This window comes from Thunnus albacares, chromosome 2 (assembly GCF_914725855.1).
Source record: "Thunnus albacares chromosome 2, fThuAlb1.1, whole genome shotgun sequence".
In the NCBI taxonomy this organism is placed as follows: Eukaryota; Metazoa; Chordata; class Actinopteri; order Scombriformes; family Scombridae; genus Thunnus; species Thunnus albacares.
This window is the reverse complement of record NC_058107.1, coordinates 34,279,058-34,301,840: the sequence shown is the minus strand read 5'-3', so window position 1 is coordinate 34,301,840 and position 22,783 is coordinate 34,279,058. Positions and strand designations below refer to the sequence as shown.

The 22,783-nt window shown below is 37.8% G+C and overlaps 1 protein-coding gene and 2 long non-coding RNA genes across 3 annotated transcripts; 1 reads left to right on the top strand and 2 right to left on the bottom strand.

Annotated features, from left to right (window-relative positions):
• Positions 1-1,019: 1,019 nt before the first annotated feature.
• LOC122967475 lies at positions 1,020-16,164 on the bottom strand. The gene is made up of 3 exons (XR_006398608.1): positions 16,083-16,164; positions 10,010-10,015; positions 1,020-1,029 (listed from the first exon to the last, which is right to left on the bottom strand). It is a non-coding gene; the product is annotated as an uncharacterized LOC122967475 (long non-coding RNA).
• Positions 11,329-21,755, top strand: tmem175 (transmembrane protein 175). Its single transcript, XM_044332127.1, has 10 exons — positions 11,329-11,816; positions 14,386-14,424; positions 14,517-14,614; positions 14,709-14,760; positions 15,800-15,835; positions 15,956-16,039; positions 16,149-16,313; positions 17,175-17,253; positions 17,389-17,524; positions 19,141-21,755. The coding sequence occupies exons 1-10, from the start codon at positions 11,613-11,615 to the stop codon at positions 19,811-19,813; spliced, it is 1,566 nt and encodes a 521-aa protein (XP_044188062.1). The 5' UTR covers positions 11,329-11,612; the 3' UTR covers positions 19,814-21,755.
• On the bottom strand, positions 16,264-19,234 carry LOC122967468. The gene is made up of 4 exons (XR_006398607.1): positions 19,116-19,234; positions 17,433-17,584; positions 17,181-17,269; positions 16,264-16,342 (listed from the first exon to the last, which is right to left on the bottom strand). It is a non-coding gene; the product is annotated as an uncharacterized LOC122967468 (long non-coding RNA).
• Positions 21,756-22,783: the final 1,028 nt, after the last annotated feature.

The following is a 22,783-nucleotide window of genomic DNA, read 5'->3' as shown; positions in this document are numbered from 1 at the left end:
GGACGTGACAGCTGTAGCTGTTCCAGCTGCAACTTTTTTGCCAGACAAATCTGTGATTTTTGTTTGTTTGTTTGTTTGTTTTCCATCACAGTCTTTGTCACTATGCAACTAAAAGTGCACCCATTAAAATAAACGAGAGGCTGTAGAAGATTCACTGCTAACATTTATCTAAACATGGCATAAACTCTTGAAACAAACTCAAGTGTAGCGAGTGACTCTTCAAACTATTTATTTATTTATTCCACTACATATACAGTTTGTACACTGCCTGAATTTAATCCAGCAACCTTCTGATCATAACCTTTCTTTTCCTACTTTTTTCTAAACTTATTTTGAACTGCTTTGGACTGATATTAAACAGTAAGATCATGAACATTTAACACATATCCCGGAGCTTTTTTATGCAGTGACTTGAATGTACTGCCGCATTAAAATGCTGCTCAGGGGCTTCATAATCTCAGTCTAAAGGTTATTTTTTCACAACGCACAAACAAGCATTGCATAGTAAAATAGTAATTAATTTCATTCTTTCTGCAGGGTGATACATTTGAGGTTGTTTTGTAATTATCAGCGCTGGAAGTTGGGAGAGGAAAAAGTCTGACTCCTAAGGCAGTTCATGTCTCAGGTTGACTTCCTCTGAACTGCTCTAAAAGTGTGTGTCAGAAAGTAAAAACGTGCCACCAAAGTGAAATGTTAATTTTCCAGCTAACACCTCAGTTCGTCATCACTTCACTCACTAATGGTGCTAATGATGGCAGCACCTCCAGTAATATATCTGTATTAGTGTCTGTCATCTCTCGTCTCATCAGCTGACAGCAAAACTGTTGCGACTGAAAATCACCTGAAGCTCTTTCGTACCTCACGTGACCTTTGCAAGGTCTTTGTGAGGTATCAAGCGTTCCCCTGCTGTAGTTTGCTTGTTTGCTTTTTCACATTGTCCTGCTACAGCATTAGTTTTGGTTTCTGTGAGGTTAGACTGATTTTTTTTTTTTTTTTTTGAGGGAGGAGCAGGTGGATCCAGCATCTGAACTGGGACACAGTAGAAGATTCTTTACAGATCCCCACCAGACATGTTTTAGGCCATTTAAAAATCCTGTTCATCCACAAAAAATGTTCAAGTACCTTGTTAAAAATCCTTAAACATTTACAGGTTTATATTTTTAATCTGGGGTTCTACTGGAATATCTTTGCATGATTTACATTTTTAAAAACTCCTTATTTATCTTATACTGGCCCTTTATGCAGCCCCTCAGTTCAGCCTCTGTCTGAAACAGGCCGTTTTAGCTCCTGTCTCTTTAAGGACCGCCTCCTGATGAGCCACTCTCTTCTGATTGGTTAGGCCCTGGAAGCTGCTTCCTGGCTAACTTCTTGCTGAGACACTACGTAAACAAACAGTAATAGGATTTTCACTTCTTCACAACTTTTATTTGTTCTTTACTCGAAATGTTAACTTCTCAAATACATCCATACCATTGAGCTGAAATCTGATCTGAAATATGAGAGAACAAAAACAAAAACCTTAATAAAAAAGCTGGTGTCAGCTCATCAGCGAGATAGAAAAAAAAAACATTGCAAATGAAGCGTTCAGAATAGTTTAAAGGCTGGGTTTTGACTTGCAGGAAGCATTTCTTGGACTATGTTTGACAAAGATATCCAACATCATAACAGTATATAAATGATAGAAAGTCATAAAAACAGTCTGAAGAACTCTTGTGTACATAAATGTATCCTGTTGATAAACTAAGATCAGTGCGCCGCTGATTGAGAAATGAATCCAGTGGATATGATGTGATGTATAATTGTCATGACTGTCATAAGTGTCATATGTGTAACTATATGTTTAATATGTGTGTAAACCTCTTAAATGAAATTGCCCAAGGACACAAAATGACTTTCGGTGTAAGCTGACAGTAAAGTCCTATCGTAAAAGCTCCATTTTTGGGGAAGAAAAATGTTATTTTAGTCTGGATGTTGAGCCAAAATGAAGAGAAAAAGATGCGTTTACAGACGTAGCCGACTAAGTGTGGAAACAGTCTTAATGTGAGCACAGAGACGACTGTGAAAACAGACTTCTAGAGTCAAAGTCTGCACAGTGAAGCTCAAACATCCAACTGAAGCAACAAGAACTTTACCTGTCCGATGTGTGTCCTGTCTCTCGCCCTAATGCATGCTGGGATAGGATGGATTGATGGTTTTTGTTTTTTGTTTGAGAGTTTACAGTGGAAACTGGTGTGGACATGGCCACCTTTTGTTTTTCAGTGTATCTAATAACGAACTGTGGTCATAAGAGGGTCTTTGAAGGAATGTGCCGCCATCAGCAGGCCTGTTACATCTGACAGGGTTTATTAAGTCAAGGTGATGAGCTGCAAATCTAACAGCAGGGGTTGTGATGGCAGCCACTACTCCTGTCAAAACTGATTAAGGTATCAGGGCTCATGTCTGGGGAAGGTTAAGGTTGGGTTGTGGGGAGGGACGACAGTCAACAGTCTGAGGACAACAATATCCCAGACTCCAGTAATGTCTCAATAATGGGATGTGAATGCTCAGATGGGGCTGGCGTGAGAGGATGGAGGGGGAAAGGGGTCAGGAGGATGGGATGAAGAGGGAGGGGGAAATGAGAAACAAAGAGTGATGGGCAATCACGGAGATGACTCCTCGACAGATGGACCTCCACCTGGGTGTCTCTCCAGGGAAATGGCTTCTGATGTGATGTCAAAAACTGAGGGAAGGGCAAGAGGCCAGGAGATCCCCTCTACTACTTCCACTGGCATGTTGTGGCAAATTCTGATATTTCAGGAGGTACATTTTTAAAGGTTTTCTTTATTTTATAGTGTTCTGTGGTTCCTGTATTGTTTTAGTAGTGTGGTTTGGTGCTCTGTGATGTTTGTAGGATGTGTATTGTGGTGGTTTTTTTTATTTTGGTTGTTTTTTCTGCTATTTTGAGACTCGGTTTGATGGCAAAAACAACAACATACAACTGAAACACATCATATAATAAAAGTTCAAAGGTATAAGCTTATTTAATGGTCAAATCAGCGTTTTGGAGGCAATATATCTGTCATGAAGGATAATCTGTCAGAACCAAGACCAACTTCAACACTTAACTCACCACTTAGTGAGAAATTTCAGCGTGTTTCCACTTAACTTATTTGTCATTTTGTGGAAAAATCAATAAATCCATTCTATAACTGATCTTCAATCATGTTACACACAGCGCTGACAGGAGATAAAGTGACACGCACTGACCAAGAGAGATTACAGATGACAGGACATTAGATTCTAATTAGATTTAATGTATATTTTATATAATTCATTGTAGGGCTGCAGCTGACAATTAATCTGCTGATAATGGTCTCGATTAATCGTTTTGTCTGTAAAATATCAGAAATAGTCCAAAGTTTTGTCCGAACTACAGTCCAAAACCCAAAGATATTCAGTTTTTTATCATGTATGATAAAAAAAAAGCATCACATCTTCACATCTGAGAAGCTGGAACTGGAGAATATTTAGCATTTTGCTTAAAAAATGAGTAAAATGATTATACGATTATTCAGGGGAGCTCAGGTCTCTTTTAGGGGAGCTAAGCCCCCTCAGCACTGGAGGTTACTTTGTGGTTGTCCTTATCACTCTCCCTTGGTTGGTTTGGTGTTTGTGTTGCATCTGGAGTTTTGCTGGTGGATCAGCTGGTGGTTGCAGATGATGATTTAGGTGATTAAATTTAATACTCTTCTTGTGCCCTAAGAAATGTATCTGTGGCAGAAAACACTAAACACAACCAGAATGAAGTAACATACAGTAAACTTTCCTGTATGTCAGCAACTCTAGAACAATTCATTTCAACTGTTCATGCTTCACCGGCTTCTGAGTGTACGTCGAGTAAATCTGTGATGTTTAAATTACATTGGCATTAAAATAAAAAGCTGAATCAGTTTTTATAATCATTGCTCTCACTGCATCTTTCATTACTGCAGTTTATAGACAGAAAATACAATATGAAGCATAAACATGCACAGGGAACTGATGGATATAGACAGATATGACTGTAGGTTGATCATTTCATCACAGAAGATGTTAATGGGGCTGCAACTAACTTAAACTTATTTTCTTGATTAACTGATTATTTGTGTGGTCTGTAAAACGTCAGCAGTCTCTGAAAAATGTCCATAACAGGTTCTCAAAGGCCATGCTTACTTTTCAAAATGTCTTGTTTTGCCCCACCAACAGTCCAAAACCCAAAGATAATTGGTTTATTATCATAAAGGAGTGTTAAAACCACAAAATACTCATGTTTGGGAAGCTGGAACCAGTCAATTTGTTGCCATTTCAAAAGTTTTGATTATCAAAATTGTTGCCAGTTTCATTTCGGTCGATTAATCGACTTAATCGTCGCAGCTGTAGATGTTAATAATTAGTCTGTGTTGTAAGGGATTTAAGGAAGAGAAACAGACTGCATCAGCAATATTTCATCACTGATTCTTTCTGTCCACGTTTCCTCTCATCGCTGACTCAATGATTTCATGAAAACTCTCCTCCAGTCTGAGCAGCAGCGTGTCCTGAAAATATTCTTCCATGACAAAAAGGAGCTTAGCTGTGTTGAGAGGCTGCACTGCATGTTTTTCCTCTAGTTTTACATGGCAGCTGGCTCGCAGCAAAATAATCCCCAACGTGTAGTAGTTTTAGTGACAGACAGGGAGAACAGAGCTCCTTTTTAAAAACCTCTTAACTAAAGTTGAAATGACGTTCTTTGTTTTCAGATCACCTGAGAAGGGATACAAAGTGTGAAAGTGTGTGACACTACAAATTTGTTGTTTTGCTTTTCAGCTCGTCCAGATGTGCAGCATCAGGAATTGTTCCGCCACATGTCGGGGGAAAATAAGCTTGAATTAATCTGCTGTCTGGAGGAAGGAGTTAAGCCATGAAATCCACAATCTGCACCGTGTTACGTAACGGTCTGCTCAGTGGATGGAGGTCAGTTTTATTTTTTTTTTAATAATACATTTCTCTATTGTTTACATATTCCATATCACGCTACCGTAAATATGAAACACGCAGCAAGGTGTGACAGCGGTTCTCAGTCTAGAAGGTCGAAGCCTCCCATGGGATCCAAAGATAAATGTGAGGAGTCACCAGAGAGGTTAAGATGTCAGAAAGGAAAACAATACTACTGTTACATAAAATTATGGGTAAGGATTTATTTCACAGGTCAGTCATTTTCTTAGAATTTCCATTGAAGTCTCCTGAAAAGAGCTACAGTACTGTGGAGTAGCAATAATTTTTATTTATCGATTAACTTCATGCAGCAGCAGTTCTCCTTGGTTCACCTGCAGAGTTTTTCAGGTACTCGACAGGTCGGTAGTTCTGCATCTTGGAGAAGTTGCCACAGTTCTTCTGTGGATTTCGGCATCTCAGCTGCTTCTGTCTCTTCATGTTAATCCCAGACTGACTCCATTATGTTGAGATCAGGGCTCTGTGGAGCCAAACCATCTGTTGCAGGACTCCTTGGTGCTGAAGATAGTTCATTATGACTCTGAATTGATGTTTGGGGTCATTGTCATGCTGCAGAATAACTGTGGGACCAATCAGACGCCTTTCTGATGGTGTTGCATTATGGATAAGAATCTAAACATCTAAAGTGCCTAAAACTTTTGCACAGTACTGTATATGTTGAAGTTTATATTCTATTACAAATTTCCAATAAGAATTGAATAATGAGTATTTGGGTTTAAATGGAGCGAACAAATTAAAATAATTGTCCCAGAACTTTTTTATAATTAGTACCAAATTACATAGTTCTTTCACAGATGTAAATTCTTAGGAAATTACTATAAAATGATGGAACAGTAAAACGATGCATTACCTACAATTTTACACCCAAGAAGAAAACAATAAGTCCATGTCTCACACAAGCCAACCACTGCTGTAACATATTCACAGACATGTAAAAATGTATAATTTTGCCTTTATATTCAAGCAATTAATGTAAGGTTTTGGTTTGAAATGACGTGTCTATCTAACGTTTCATTTTTCATCAATGAAAAGTCTAATTAAACCAGATCTAATTGTAGAATTGCATTGTTTGAAAGTTTAGGATGGAAACATGCTGTTTTTTGAACTACTTATCTGTGAATATTTCAGGTATTTATAGAAGATATTTTAGACTGAAACACTTTCATTTCACTCATTTACTCCGATGATGCTGAAAATTGCACCTTTTTGAGACGCCCTAATGAAAGGTTTCCTGTGTAAGCGGTTATTTGACTTGCCTGTCTTATGATTTGCTCAGAAACACCTCAGCATGGGGCTGCCGGCAGCTCTAAGTTGCTAGGCTACATTTGCATGCGGTGAATGCCCTCTCACTCATTAAATATGTCTGACACAGTAAAAAAGGGGGCTTTTATGTCAGCCACTCGCTTTAACTATCACTTCTCTTCTGTGTTGTCTTGATTGGCTTGCGTGATTGTAATGTGACTAACCGGAGACAAGATAAAAGCTGTAATGAAAAGCCTGCAAGGACAAATGATCTCCTTGGTACAAAACTGTGTAAAATACAAGGCATTCAAGGCTGAAGCTGGAGTCTGACAGACTGTATGAAGGGAGAATTTACTTCAGGTTAAAGGTTTAGGCAACGACTGGGTTTATCAGTTTGAAAAGCTAATTCATCCCACGTGCCTTGCATTTGCTAAAGCTGCACTAACTACTACTTTATATTAAAAAGGAATCTCTTGAGTTGCTCGTAGTGACAAACCCACAGATAATTATAATCCGACTGTGCAGTTCCCCTCAGCTCTACAGAGCCTTTTAGTCTCTTTGAGCTCATTATTTTAATTTTCAGACTTGCAAACTTTGCTCTTATCAATCTCGTTTAAAGTCACAGAAGCAACAGTTTTCAGCAAAGAAGCTTTGCTTTGCTGGTGTTGGGTAAGTAGCCTTCTGTCAATTTATCAGAGAAAGTTAGCAATTAGCCGGTGAAGAGAGTGGAACTTCAAGCAGCTAAAGAGCCAGGTGTTCCTCTCAGGAGTTGGTGGAGAACAAACCAGAGCAAAAAGGAGAGTAAATACTAGGGATGTGCAGAGATCCCAGTATTTGTATTTGTATCTGTATTTGTTGAGGCAGCAAAACTATTTGTATTTGTATTCGAATAAAAGTGGAAAGAGGCTTAAAAATCCTGTGTTTGTTATTCCGCTTTTAATTTTAGAAAATTAAAGTGTTACAATATGTGTTCATAAATAAACTACCTTATGAAGGAGGTCCCCACACCAGGTCTTGAACTGGAGTCTCCCAGATCATAGACGACTACTGAGCTAAAACTTTACTCATTGCCTTATTGCAGACAGACCTCTGACTAACAAATATTTTTTAAGATATTTGTATGAAACAAATATTCATAAAAAACCCATTATTTGTGCTTTGCCGAATAATGTATTTGTATTCGGACACACCCCTAGTAAATACTGGACATGCGTTCATGAGGACATAAACACATATCCAAAGCAATAATAACACTGATATATGTCTGCTGGATGTGTAAATAGGCAACTGTTTGCTAAAACATTGATGATAGGTGATGATATTTCAATGTTGTGATCAAACAAATCAAGATTCTTGGTCTCATAGCCTCAGTTTCCCACTGATTCCCCTCCTTGTTTTACATTTTTTCATTACTCTATATACAGTGGTAGGATGAAAATGCCTTTATGTCATACTGCAATCGTCTTTTTTCTGTTCTCTATTGATACTGTTGAAAATTAATAATTGAGGAAGCAACCAGAGGAAGCAAATTAGTACATTTTAACTCAAAACAACAATGTCTGAAGAGAATAAACAGTTCATTTTGGGGACAAAAAGTGCACCAATGTACTTCGCCCCAGGCAAGCAGTGGAAAAGGTTCTGCAAAGGTTATGCTTGTGTTTGATCTTGACATGGTTTTAAAACCAGAGTACAGACCAGACCAGTGAGAGTTGATGGTCAGGAATCTCAGTGATCTGAACTGATCACTGCTGTTAACAATGATCAACCCCCTGCAGCTGGTCTACAGCCATCTTTTCTCACTAAAATCCTCTAAAATGGCTGCCTGATCAGCCAGTGAATCTTGGCGCATCTGAGAGGAGAGAATTTCTATGAATAGGGGACATCAGGGACGAAGACCCCAGGATGCTGACGTCATCAGGAGAGACAGCCTAAGGTGTCGCCTCAGGCACTGACTGTCCAGCCAGGGTCGAGTAAGACTGGTGGGGTAACACCTGGACCGGAGCCAGACTCCAGACTCCAGACTCGCCCCAGGCTCTGCTCTCCCATCGCTGACCCACAGCTCTCCAGAGGCCGACAGAGCAGCCAGCAGAGCGTCAGCACAAGACGGAGGCAAGGAGCATGGAGACCCAGGGGTGCAGGGAGGAGGAGGAACCTGGCCAAAGGTGTTCTTAAAAACCTTATTCCTCCCTGACTGTCATCAACCATGTTAATGTTACTAAGAAATTTAATTTATTTTCAGAGGATAATATTCTTATTTCCTTGCTATCTAATGCTGGGAGGTGATATAAATTGAATTTGTTATATTGAAGTGTCCTTGGGTGCTTTATATACCCATCTCATTCGCCGGTTGTGTCATTCATATTGTTAAATTACTTGGCGACATCACCTTTTTACGTGACACTGACACAGGTTATTTTATCAGGTTACTCTTAATAAACCTTTGTTTAATGAACGTTCTTCATTTCCCAGCTAACGGAGAGCTGAAGAAAATCTCAATACAGAATCTTTCAAGGCAGAGGTGGTTCATAGCATGTATCTAAACATCCCTGTCACCTAGAAATTACATTTATACCCAAAACACCTTTTTAGTGCAATTAGAGCAGAGATATATCTGTTACCTGAAGGGGAATTAAACCAGCAACATGGTTAAAGTTACAGAAACACTGAGGAGAGGCTGAATCTCTTCAATAACAGATACAGTATAATGTCTAGAGACAAGAGCACTGGACCCCTTTACATCCTTTTTCTCTCTCTCTCTCTCACACACACGCACACACAATTAAAACTTCAGTTAGTTCTCTAAAAGCTTTTTGAAACATGAATGATAGTTTAAATGAGGACTCTCACTACACAGTAGACCCATTAGACTCACCATGTCATGAAAGTTTGATCTGAATTTCTGCTGCAGTTGCCTCTGATTCTGTAAGTGTGTAAATGTCCTGTCCCTAATTGACCCAACATCAACACAAACATTAAATATTAATAAGGGACAAAGTAAATTGCTTGATGTTGTTCTTCAAGCCTTTCCTGTAGATGTGTACGATACAAATAAATATGTGCTATGAGCTGTCTATATGAATCATTATAAATTCAGTTACCCTCTTTTTTGTAGTATAAACACATATACTTCTACATGTTATGAACAGCAAAGTGTTTGAAAGGTTTTCACTACAACTAAAAAACAAGAATAACTGACAGTCATTGACTGATAGTCATTGATTAGTTGCCTGCAGATGGTTCAGATGGCACACATCTGTTAATAGAGTAAAGATGAACAGAGACATTTACAAAAATGATGCATATAAAGAGATGCTGTAGTACTTCTCCACTTCTTTTTAGATGTTGTCATGCCTGCTGTTGATCACACACTTTTTTGTTGTTGTTTTTATTTCAATCAATTTTAATTCTGTCAGTACTAGAGGGCAGATTGATCACACAAGTGTTTGGTTTTTTTTAAACGTGATATTACTGTGACACTAATTCAAAACACAAATAGCACTACTGCCCCCCAGTGGTAAGATGGAAGCATCGCTTCACTCTGAACAGTTGGAAGTTTCTCCTTATTGCTCCTCATCCTTCCATCTTTCTTTCTATATAGAAGAGTTGCAGTGTTGTATTCAATGCTGCAGCCAAATCTTCTCATAAGGGATTAGTAAGTATTAAAAATGAAATTTATTACAATGTCACATTCTGTTATTGAAGGCCACATGCCTATTTTATAAAGCCTCATCAAAATGTTTGGTTCAGGATTTGTACAGACTTTCACCTGCAGATTTAAGCTTCTTGGAAACTTAGTAAACTGCGTTAAATCCGCTTTTACATTTAAAATGAACCATCAGAGAGGAAATAAGACAGTAAAGAGGTGTCACTCTGCCCCTTTTTTGAGGGAACTTTTATGCCAGTATCTGAAATCTGCTCTTATAAATTGAAATCTTTTGTACAATAATATGAATGTGAGTGTCTAATTATATATGAAAATATTAGAAAAGGGGATTCATTTAAATAATTTAACCTGATAACTTTATTTTGCTGATGCAAGATGAGCAAAGATGCAATCGTTGTTAAATAGAGGGAACAGTCATGGACCCTGTGACACAGATTTAACATCTACTTTACTGTACATCAGATGGAATATTTTTAACACTCACAAAATATTGGGAATAACTTCAAAGCAGCGGTATGTGTTGTCAAATGATCAGTTGGGTTTTCCAAACTATGACTTTCTGAGGAAAACAGCTGTTTATTCCTGAGAAGACTAATAATTATACATCCTGCTAACTCCTGTGTCAAATATGTTTTAAATTTGATTTATTTATGTATCTAAAGAACTCTGAATCCAAGGCATAACATGAGGGCAGTCATTTTGATTTTTATATCCTGTTATGATCTTGGATGTTAAACATGGTCAAAGTTCATGGTCAAAGTGTTGTTTGCGTCGTCCACTGTCATATTTCAGATCAGATTTCAACTTGAACATGTACAGATATATTTAAGAAGTTAATATTTCGAGTAAAGAACGAGAAAAAGTGGTACAATCCTATTACTATAGTTTGTTTCATGGTTTGTTGACGTAGCCTCTGAAACTGCCAGAAGCTGGCCTTGAAGAGACAGAAGCTAAAACAGCCTGTTTAAGACATAGGATGAACTGAGGGGCTGCATTAAGGGCGAGTATAAGATAAATAAGGAGTTTTTAACTGTAAATCATGCAGATATTCCAGTAGAGGCCCAGATTAAAAATATAGACCTAGAAATATGCATAATATGCCCCCTTTAAAGGTACTATGTGGAGTTTTTGACCATAAGTAGTGCTATGGAGCAATGTTTTTATGAGTGGGTCCCTGGTTCAATGGTTGATAACACGCCAAGAAACGTAGCAATGTAGCAGGAAAAGACAAACAAGCATGAATGTTCAAACCATTTTAAAAATTAGCTTTGCAGATGTTTTATGAAGAAAATGCATTCAGTGCAATGCATTTTATTGAGCACTGCTGAATGTAAACACAACTTTATTGACATTTTCTCATAGAGTACCTTTAGAGACAGACACAAAAATGACACCAGTACAAACTAAACCAAAAATAATAATATCCACTATAAAAAAGAGAGACAGAAATCATCTGGTATTTTAAATATACTATCTGTATCTTAGACCAGAAGCTGGGTCTGTTTTTAAGCACAGAGTGGCTTCTCTTCCTCAACAGACGATCTTCGCTGCACGCTGCTGCGTCAGACAGGAAAACAAACAGCAGCTGCTTCCGGTTTCCCCGCCCTCAGTCAGCTGTCACTCGCTTGTTTGCAAACAGCTCCGTCCACCGGGTCCATGCTCCCTCCTGCGTCCTCTGCGGGCCTTTAGCTCCTCCGCGATGGGGGAAAACGACGAAAGCGACATCATAGAGCACCACGTCGAGGAGGAGATGGAGAAGAAGGCCATAAGGAGTCACACGGCGTCCTCCTCGTTCCTGGAGAGCGTCACTCCGTCCGATAGAGAGGGCCACAGCGGCACCCAGTCCTCCCACAGACTGCTGGCCTACAGTGATGCGCTCATCTCCATCATAGCCACCGTCATGGTGAGACACTGAGCTTTATATCTGAACACTGATATCTTATAGACCGCTGGTTAGTGGGCGGCAGGGCGGCCTGCTGTTTGGACTGCAGAAACCATCATTCACGTGACAGTGTCAGGTGGCAGGTGTGGAGATGGAAACACCTGCGAGATATCAATATGCAGAGTCACATTATGGTTAATGATCACTATTATCATTCCCTGAGTTCAGTAAGTATCTTAAAGTGTCACAGAAACTGCAGGACAAGCAGTGAAAAGCTACAGTTACACAACTTTGCTCTTAAATATTCCCTCCAGATATGTAATAATACAGAAAAGAAATACTCTGCTTGGAACAATTATGTGTGTCTGATGTGTTTTCCCCATACAAAAAGAGTATAATTACCACTTTAAAATCCTCAAAATGGCATCTCATCCATCTCCCTTATTGAAAAAATCCAGAATGTTGAATATGCAAATACATTCATTGGCTACTGTATTAGGAACACCTGTGCAATCTAATGCACAACAATACAACAGCTCTGCCATAAAATCTACATTTATGAAGTTTATAAACTTCCAGTTTTTGTTGACACTGTCAGAAAGGTGATAAATCTACTTTCTGTGTAATATTGAGGTCATAGTGGGTGGTGATGGTGCATTATTGAAGGATGTTTCTAATATTTTGTCCATGTCAACAAAAACTGGAAGTTTATAAGCTTCATTAATGTAAATTTTATGGCAGAGCTGTTGTTTTGTTTTGCATTAGATTGCACAGGGGTTCCTAATAAAGTGGCTGGTGAGAGTATATTTCATTTAAGAAGTTTTTAACTGTAGAGTCCATTCTCAATGTTTGTGCATTAGTTGCAAATCATGCTCGTAGATACACGTCTTAACCTTCAGACTTTCCTCCATCTGCAGATTAAGGTGAAAACAAACTCTGCATGGTGAAGGTCAAACATGCAGATTAAGTAACAATAAGCAAAACACGGGTCTGAGTGGAGGAGACTTAAAATAGTACACATAGTTTCTGGTTTCTTTAGTTTTCAAGGACAGTATATTGAATATCGTTGGGTTTGGACAAAACTACATTGAAGAACGTTGTCTTGATCTTTGGGAAACAGTGATCAATATTTTTCACCATGTTGCTTGTAAACCAAACAACTAATCGATTAATCGCTAATAATCGTTAGTTGCAGATAGACATTCGATCAATATCTCAGCTTCAATCAGCACATAAAGAGTCTGGTTTAATATTTCTATTTACAAATCAGAAATATTGCTGATATAAAAACATTGCTCCCCAAAAACATAAACATAGCACAAAAAGTAAGGAAATTTGTGTTTGTTAGATTATTTCTTTGTTGTAACGAAGCTTCTTGGCAATAAATCTGATACCATTGCCTTTTAAATGGTGGCACATTTGTAAGGAACATGCATTTGTGGGATGAGCAGCAGAGCTGAGTATGTGGGTTGTGCCCATGAAAAATTTGCCTAATCTTCTCTGCCAATGCCAAACAGCTTATTCTGCCATTGGCTCGTGTTTGGTGGATTGGATGATTGAAGTTTGAAGAAACAAGACATATTGGCAATTTAATCATTTATTCATTTAACAAACAGGAGCCTCAGTAGCGTGTGGAAGAACCATACACAGCCTCAACAGCCTGGCACCTCCTCCTCATGCTGGTCACCAGCTTAGTCACACACTGCTGTGGGATGGCATCACATTCTTCGACCAGCATTTGTCGCAAGTCAGCCAACGTGGTTGTGTTGGTCACTCTGGCACGAACAGCACGCCCGAGCTGATCCCACAACTGTTCAATGGGGTTGAGGTCAGGACTGCTGGCAGGCTATTCCATCCTCTCCACTCCCAAAATCTGGAGGTAGTCTCTGATAAACCCCACAAACCGACAAATGCTGGTTGAAGAATCATCCAATCCACCAAACACCAAACAAGAGTCAATGGCAGAATAAGCTGTTTGGCATTGGTAGAGAAGATTTGGCATATTTTTCATGGGCGCAACCCACATACTCAGCTCTGCTGCTCATCCCACAAATGCATGTTCCTTACAAATGTGGCACCATTTAAAAGGAAAATAAACAGGCTTTCCAACGGTATCAGATTTATTGCCAAGAAGCATTGTTACAACAACGAAATAATCTACCAAACACAAATTTCCTTACTTTTTGTGCTATGTTTAGTTGAACAACCTTAATTTCCTCTCTTGAGTAAAGCAGTTCATTGTTTACTCGCCTGGATAATGCAGCAGGAAACCCTCTAACAAACACAAGATGTAGAGAACTTCTCTCTCAGTCCTGCTGAAACAGTCTGGCTCCCAAATCATTTCAGAATTCAATTTAAGGTTCTGTTAATTCATTTTAAATCCCCGTGTGATCTGGATCTGCTTCATATTTCAGATCTTGTAGTTTTAACCCTTTATTCTGCACCGACACCCCTCAGATCTGAAAACCCAAATGTTGTATTTAGTTTAATTTCTCTGAAGTGATTGTTGTATTTTATGGTTTTGTATTTTCTATGCACCTGTGAAACACCTTATAACTCTGCTTTACTTAACAGTTACATTTATTTACAGATATTACCTGTCGCCCATACGAAGGTTGAAGATAACGAGGTAAATCATTCTTGGATCTGATTTGTTGACAGTAACAGAAATATAGAAAATCTCCTCCATATCCTTTAAATCCTTGTTTCTGTGCATCGCAGGAGTTAAGAGAGAGCGTTCAGCTTCTGCTGACAACAAAGATCGCTGTTTACTTAATGACATTCCTAATTGTGAGTGTTGCATGGGCGGCTCATATCAGGTGAATATTATTATTATCATAACGATCATTGTTATTACAGCAATGCAATGTTCAGGTTTGTTATTTTATCACTAATTCGTGTTTATTTTCACAGGTTATTTCAAGTGATTGTACGAATTGATGATTGTCTTGCTCTGCTGAACCTTGTAAGTAACAGGTGTTCATTAGACATGATGTTAATATGAGTGTGTCTTTAAATAAAGTCATTTTGAGTATCTTGGATATTTGTTTTAAGCAGAGACAGATAGTAAATACATAATAACTTCTCACCAGAAGGTAATGATTAGATCACTGATTGGCCACCGTGCCTGAGAAAATAATGGAGCAGAAGACAAAGTGAGGCCATGTGGATGATGTTACCCTCTGTGCATCCATAAAGAAATTAGCCGCAAATCACCAGGCTCAGCTCCCACTAATGTGTCCAAACACTGAAGACTCTCCTCTGGGTCACATTAATGCTGGCAGGCATTGATTTTTTTTAAAGTATTAAATTTAATTGTTTTGTATCTTTCGTTTTTCAAAATGTAATGCAATTATGGTGCTCATTTTCATTTTCTATATTTATGTTTATTCTTTTTTTCTATTTTACATTATTTATGATTACTTGACTTGTATTTTCTTTTAACTCATATATTTTGATTGTTATGCACCAAACAAAACACCATGGTGAATACCTTGTATGAGCAAATTTACTCATCAATAAACCTGATTCTGATCAGCCACAGGCAAGTAAAGTAGTCTAGATCTGACTTCTTATAGTTTATATTGTCAAATTGGTTTCAAATCCTGTTTTAGTGAACATTACAAATGCTAATAAAAGTCTGATTTCTGAAGCCAGCAAATACTGTACAAATCAGAGCCTGCCTATTCCCCAGCAGGGAATCATATAGTAAGTAATTTTATTAAAAGAATAACGTCACACATCTTTGGATACTTTACAAGTGTGAAGTAAAAAGTACAAATAAATTTTAACACAAAAACAAAATACAAACGATTCGGAACAGAACAGAAACCAGTACTGACATACAGGTTTTATAGTACAGTATGTACAGTGTGTGTTTATTATGTGATAGAGTATCTCGGCTGTCAGACTTCCTTTTCGTTATTTTGCTCGTGAATTAAACTTTTCTCTGGTGAACGTTTCCTTCTTTCTAATGTGATGTTCTGCTTTCGGTTCTATTTCAGGCCTGCATGATGCTGATAACCTTTCTACCGTACACAGTCAGTATGAGTCACTAACCGGCAGTTAAATCAGTCACACTCTTTGCACAAATAAATGCTTAATTGACTGATGTCTTTAAAGCTCTCTAACACACACACACAAACATCTTTTCTTTGCAGTTCTCTCTGATGGCGACCTTCCCTGTTAACATCCTCGGGATTTTACTGTTTTGTGGTTGTGTGATGGTGATCGGCGTCATTCAGGTTTGGAAAATACACCTTGAAAATAATCAAAACCTAAACTGACCATGTTAATAATGCATAATCACACACATCAGTGAAGTTAAAAATCCTGTACGTCTTGTTTCTGCAGTCGTTGATCGTCTTGTACGCCTTCAGCCGCCCCTTCCTCCTCAACGAGCAGATCCAGATCTCAGAAAACCAAACTTTCTACAAACATCACATACTCAAAGTCATCATGAGGGTTCCTCTCATGTGCTTATTCGCCAGCATCTTCTCCTTCATCTTCTTCCAGCTGGTAGGTTGTTCCTCAGTCTCTTCATGGTGCTGCATGTAGCATTTTAACATCAGTAGTTTGTTTTGAAAACTATAAAATCAACTTTTTTTGGCAATTTTTGTAGGTTTTGTTTTGTTTGCTTGTTTTAGAAATGAATAGTTCAAAAATAATAACACTAGTTTGCTTTGAATTAATGAATGTCAAAAAGTAAAAATGGTGATATCTTCAGATGTCTTGCTTTGTCCGAGCAACAGATGAAAACCCAAAGATGTAGAATTTATAATATTCAACACAGAAAAGCAGCAAATGGTCCAATTTGAGAAGCTACAATCAGGGAATGTTCAGCATTTATGCATCAAAAAGGACCTAAACTATTATTTTATTATCAGAATTGTTATGATTATTGTTTTGTGCATTCACTTCAACCTTTAAACCTTTCAATCAATCAGTCAAAGTGCTTTACAGATGACGGACAAGCCCATAAGAAGACAGAACAAATGTAGACAGGACAAACAAAGATTAATGCATATCTTAATAAAAAACATTAATATTAATAGCAAATAACATATTTAATAGAATTAGATAAAGCCGATATAAGACAATGACAGTTAAAATAGGTAAGATGGAATAAAACATTTTAAAACATGATGGAGGGGATATTCAGTTGGTTGCAATCTGCGATCTCACCACTAGATGCCACTAAATCCTTCACATTGGTCCTTAAAGTTTACATTTAAAGATTTCAACACTCTCAGTTTCTCTCACATCCTCAGACAGACTGTTCCAACAGCTCAGAGCATAGAAGCAAAATGATATTGTTGTCTTAAATATTATTGCTTCTGCATCTCTTTTCTCCAAGTGACATTTTGATATGTTTTTCAGTCTTACGTGCTGTTAGCCATTGTCATCTTCCTGCCGTACATCTCCCAGTGTCTGAAGTGGTGTCGCAGCAAAGCGATTGGTAAGCAGCAGATTTCCTGCCGAGAGGAGAAACATGTTTGATCTACCAGATATTTATAAACCAAGAACTCTGAATAGAGATTTATTATAGTGAGGCATTTCATAATGAATTTCACTCTTTGAAAATCCACTTCAGGTCAGGTGGAGGAGACTCCAGACTCCATGTTGTTCTACACATACCTGCCTAACGAACCCCTCAGTAAAGAGCGAGTGGAGGCCTTCAGTGATGGAGTTTACGCCATCGTAGCAACGCTTCTCATCCTGGACATATGGTTTGTTGCTCTTCGTCTATATTATTAGTATCTAGTTGGATGGGCAGACACAGCTAACCGCTAAAAATAAAATAGAAATGTCAGCAACACTCAGTGCAACTAATGTCCTGCCCTGTGAAGATTTATTGATCTGAAAGGGAGATCATCTTCTTCTGAATCTCTCTGTTACAGATGCAGGTATTGTATTTATTAATAATAATAATAATAATAATCTTTATTTATAGAGCACTTTCTAAAGCCCACGTTACAAACTGCTTTACAAGGGCAGCAAAATCAAATCATAAAATCATTAGATTAAAACAAACAAACAAACAAAATGATGAGTATATGCATAGTTATCTATCCTGCTTTCAAAGTTTTAGTGATTTAAAAACTGTGAATGTATTTAAAGTCACTCCATAATTAGTGCACTAAATTTACTGGTGCCATTTTATTTGAATTTCCAGATTGAAGTGTGAAGTTTCTGCATTATACAGTTCAGCAAACTTTTCATAATGGAACTAAAATTCTTGGCGAGATGCTGCTGTCTGGCTGGCGGCCCGTTACAGCAGCTCCCTCCTATTATTCAACTCTTTGTCTATTTTTATCTATTTCTGTCTATTATCTAATCTTGAAAAAAAAATGCTCTGGCACTTCGGAGAGAGGAAAGTAGTTCAACAACTAATAAGTTTACTGTGTGTTCACTACTTCTCTAGTCCATATCTGTGCTCAGAGCATGTACACTGCTTTTTGCTAAATCCTGTTAACTATTGTTATGGCGGATAATGACAATGACTCACAAGTGTCAAATATCTCAATTTACTGGTCACTATAAAGTGAAAATAGTGATTAAGTGAACAAGGAGGTGATTAAAGACATAAATCAGATGCTGCTACATATAACTGACCTTTGCACATTAGTTTCTGTTGTGGGAAAGTGTGCTGCCAGTAGACAATCACTACTAATGTTGGTACTGCCTGATATGTGATAGCAGACATTACAGCATTGTGAGGTGAAACAATATCACGATATGTGCTGATAGCAGCACATAAGGCAAATAAAAACAAGCTAAAATAGAATAAGACGGATGAAACAGGAGAGTAAAGGTTACAGTGCAGTGTAAGATATGAATCAAAAGCCTCTAATTTGATTTAATAAAGGCAGCGGCAAACAGAAAAGTCTTCAGCGTTGATTTAAAAGAACTGAGAGTTGCAGCAGACCTGCAGTTTTCTTGGAGTTTGTTTAAAAACTGAACGCTGCTTCTCCATGTTTAGTTTTGACTCTGGGGACAGAAAGTAGACCTGATCCAGACCACCTGAGAGGAGGGCTAGATGGTTCATAAGGTAGCAGCAGATCAGAAATGTTAAACCAACAGTAGTATTTTAAAATCAATTCTTAACTGGGGTTGCCGACCTGCAAGTTGCTCTTTACAGCTGTTTTAAAAACTGTGAAAATGAACAAAAATGATAAGTTGCAACACCGTAATCACTTAATATCAGTTTTATTAAATATGTCTGAGTAAAGGATGTTTGTTTATTTTGCATTAATATAAAATCTTTATGTATTAAGTGTGTAATACTGTAAAAAAAAAATGTGCTGAAAACCTTCTAACCTTCATCCTCCCGTTGTTCCTTCAGCGAGGACAACGTTCCAGACCCGACGGTTGTAGAGAAGCAGTTTGGCGGCAGCCTGATCGCGGCTCTGCAGGTCTACGGCCCGGAGTACCTCGCCTACTTCGGCTCCTTCGCCACCGTCGGCCTTCTCTGGTTTGTCCACCACTCGCTCTTCCTCCACGTCACCAAGGCGACGCGCTTCATGGGCCTGCTGAACACCTTATCTTTGGCGTTTGTCGGAGGTTTGCCTTTAGCCTACCAGCTAACACACGAATTCCCGCGCAACTCCCGCAACGAACTGGAAGCCATTCAGATTAGCTGTGTGATAATTTTCTTCGCAGGCATATTTCAGCTCGCTATTTGGGTGGTCGCTCTTTACAGTGAACAGGAAACCCTGCACCCTTATGTACGATACGGCGGACGCGAGCACGTGTTTATGCTAGCTAAGCTAGCATTATATCCCTGCGTAGCTTTGGGGACGTTTTTCCTGACATGCATTTTGAGTAAATTTAGCGCCTCAATTTTCCACCTGATGGAGATTACGGTGCCTTTTGCTTTTCTCGTTTTGAGGCTGTTGGTGCGTGTCGGGCTAGCGCTGCTACGGCTAATTTTCTGCCCTGATAGACCCGACCCAAAGACTGCTATAGAGGAGGAAGATGACGAGACAAGAGTGCCCTTCAACCCTTTAGTTACTTAGCTGTGGAGGAGGAAAGTGCCATATAAAATTAAAATAAGACTGACAGAGCTGTGAGGCTTCGCTACAAATGCTGGGTCTCCGAAAGAGTCGCTGGTTATTTTCCATTTGACTTCTTGTCCAGTTTGTAGGTTTGAATCAAATGGAAAGTAGGTTGTTCTGTTTAAACCTGGTTCAAATCTTGAGAAGTAATCAGCGAACGTAGGATTGGATGTGACCAAGTTGGAGGTGAAGTTGAGGTTTATAAAACAGGTAGTGGACCAGATGGTTTGGTATCGACACTGACAGCCAAAGCTTATTTGTTCATTTAATTTTATACTAATGCTGGTTTTGATTAGTAAGCCATCAGAAGTCATTGAATGGACTTGGGTGTAGATTATCTTCAAGCACGCACATGCTTATTTTTAAATACCCACAATGTAGTTTACTATTTTAAATTTAAGCCTCTTAAGTAGTACTTGGTCAAATGCTTCAGATCACATCATTCATAACTTTGTGGATTATTCAGTTTACCGTAAAAAAAGAACAGGCAGAGCAGGAAAAAAAAAACAGGTTTTGTAATTATAGTTTCATTTCTGTGCCAAGTACAGAAAAAAAAAGGGAAAGGAAAAAGAGTCAATCCAACTGACATGGTTTTAATTTAGCCCGGGGGGAAGATTTGTTGAACACGTTCAGACACATTCAGTTACAGGAGTTCACAGGAGAGAGCCGATGACTTAAATATTTTAAAAATACTCAAGACAAGGAAGGTTTTTTTTTTCATATAATTGTCTCCTCTCAGAATATTCCCACCACTCCTGAGTATAAATGTTGAGTTGCTAGTAAGTAACCAGCCTTGGTTTTAGTCTGGAGCGTTTTCAATGTACGGGTTCCTCTATAATATTTCAAATTGCACTACTTCAAAAATATTTTGATTCAGATATTTGTGTATAATCTCATTGGAATGTGATCTCAATGTTCGAAATACATTATAATTATTCTGTACTATTCTATACTATTATCTTTTAACAGAAAGACAGTGCACTTAAATGCCATGTTTTTGGGGCTTTTGTTGATTTAATTCCAGTTATACTTGTTTAAAGTTTGACTTGAAAATTCTTTTTTTTTCTTTTTTTTACAAGGTCATGTTATTCTGTTTTTATGGAGGTTTTATGTAGTATTTTTTCCAGAAGGGGTCACTGTTGTTTCTGTTAAATATTTCTCAGCTACTTGAAGCCTCTTTTATCACTGCTATGATGTTGGACATGTACAGTAATGTGTGTTTACTAATTAATCAAAGGGACTCAAATCTGAGATGCACTTTAATGGAGACCTGGGACAGAACATTATGTGGAGTTTGAAGAATGATTATTGCTCATTTCTTTGTGTCTGTGACTTACTGAATTGGTCATTTTATATTTTTGCTATTTTTATGTTTTGGTCCTGCTTCGAGAGTATCGTTTCATTTTATGGGCATTCACATCTTGATCTGTAATCTGCAATTTCTGTGATTTTATGGAAGGAATATTTTACGTGGAACAAGTTCTTCTGAATATAACATGTGCTTATTACAGAAAGGCGTTAACATAAAATATGTGCCTGAATTTGTTTGATCCAAGATAAAGAACGTACTCTTTTAGCCTAATATAAACTATATCTGTATAATTAAAAACTGCAACACGTCATACTTTGTCAGATGCAAATCAAGCAGCTTGTTCTCGTTTCCTTGGACGCCAAACTACCACTCAGAAATCAGCTGTTTTTTTTTTACATTTGTTGTCCTTGTTGTCTAAATGTTCCCTCTGATCGGTCTCTGTTCTCAACGCCTCGATGTCTGTTTGTAATGGTTACATAACTGCAAACGCTGCATCTTCACTTTCTCACTGTGCTAAATCAGTTTTTTTTTGTTAAATCACAAATTGTCGAGCTTGGTTTTGTGAATAAATCTGAAGTTGTTCCCTTGAAAGTGAATTCTTCATTTTGTCATGACATAAAAACATAATGAATAAACAACATGACAAGACATTTTAAAGAAAAAAAAAACTTTATTCACCTCCATACAGTAAACAGCTTCACAAATATCCCTATCATAGATATCAATGTGTGTTAATACATTACTCTGTATTGCCCCTAACAACATACTTCCTCAATATAAATTTTGCAATTTAATCTTATCCACTCCAAAAAAAAAAAGCTATAGATTTTCATTAGAAAACATTTCCGCTCAAAGCAAATCAAACAACATTTACACAAAATGATAAATTAAAAAGACAAGCAACCAAACATCTGTAGTGCATCGTTACCTGACATCTGGGCTACCAAAAAAACAACCTTGTCTGTTCTACCAGTGTGTACCACAAAGTGTTTTACCTTCATAACCTGGATAGAAATATAAATTAGTTCACACAACAACTTAAACTTCTAAGTTGAACTAAATCTGTAAAACTGCCTTGAGTTTGGAGTATGCCACCAGAATAATTATAAAGTATCAAAAGTTTTTTGATTGATGGTATTCATTAAAACTATCAGTAAAAAAGTTATATTATGGTCATTAAATATGCCAATTCAAGTTCAGTGACATTATTCTGTCTTTTAAAAATGACATAATTAATGAACTATTGAAAGAATTTGCAAAATACTAGTTAAATGTCTTCTGATATTATTTAATCTCACAATTCATCGGTCTTGTTTGACTGGCTGCAGGTCTCTAAATTTTACACGTAAGTCAGACTGTTAGATGTCCGACCAACAGAGAAGTGACAGGAGCTCTTTTTTTGTTGGCCAATCAGAGCTCGTCAACTACTGCATGTCAAGACAACCGAAATATGAGATGGAATATTACAGAAAGACACGTTAAAAACAAGAACCTCATTAACTCCTTCATCATTTAAAGACAAAATGGAATTATCGATTGGTACATTACATGATAATTTTATAACTTTTTACCAGTACAGTTCTGATCAGCATCATGTCACTTTCTATTCACAAGTCTAA

Excerpts from the sequence above, each read along its gene's own strand:
- tmem175 (XM_044332127.1), top strand. The coding sequence starts at position 11,613 with ATGGGGGAAAACGACGAAAGCGACATCATAGAGCACCACGTCGAGGAG. Across the intron at positions 11,817-14,385 it reads CCATCATAGCCACCGTCATG|ATATTACCTGTCGCCCATAC; the intron begins GTGAGACACTGA and ends ATTTATTTACAG. Across the intron at positions 14,425-14,516 it reads CGAAGGTTGAAGATAACGAG|GAGTTAAGAGAGAGCGTTCA; the intron begins GTAAATCATTCT and ends TGTGCATCGCAG.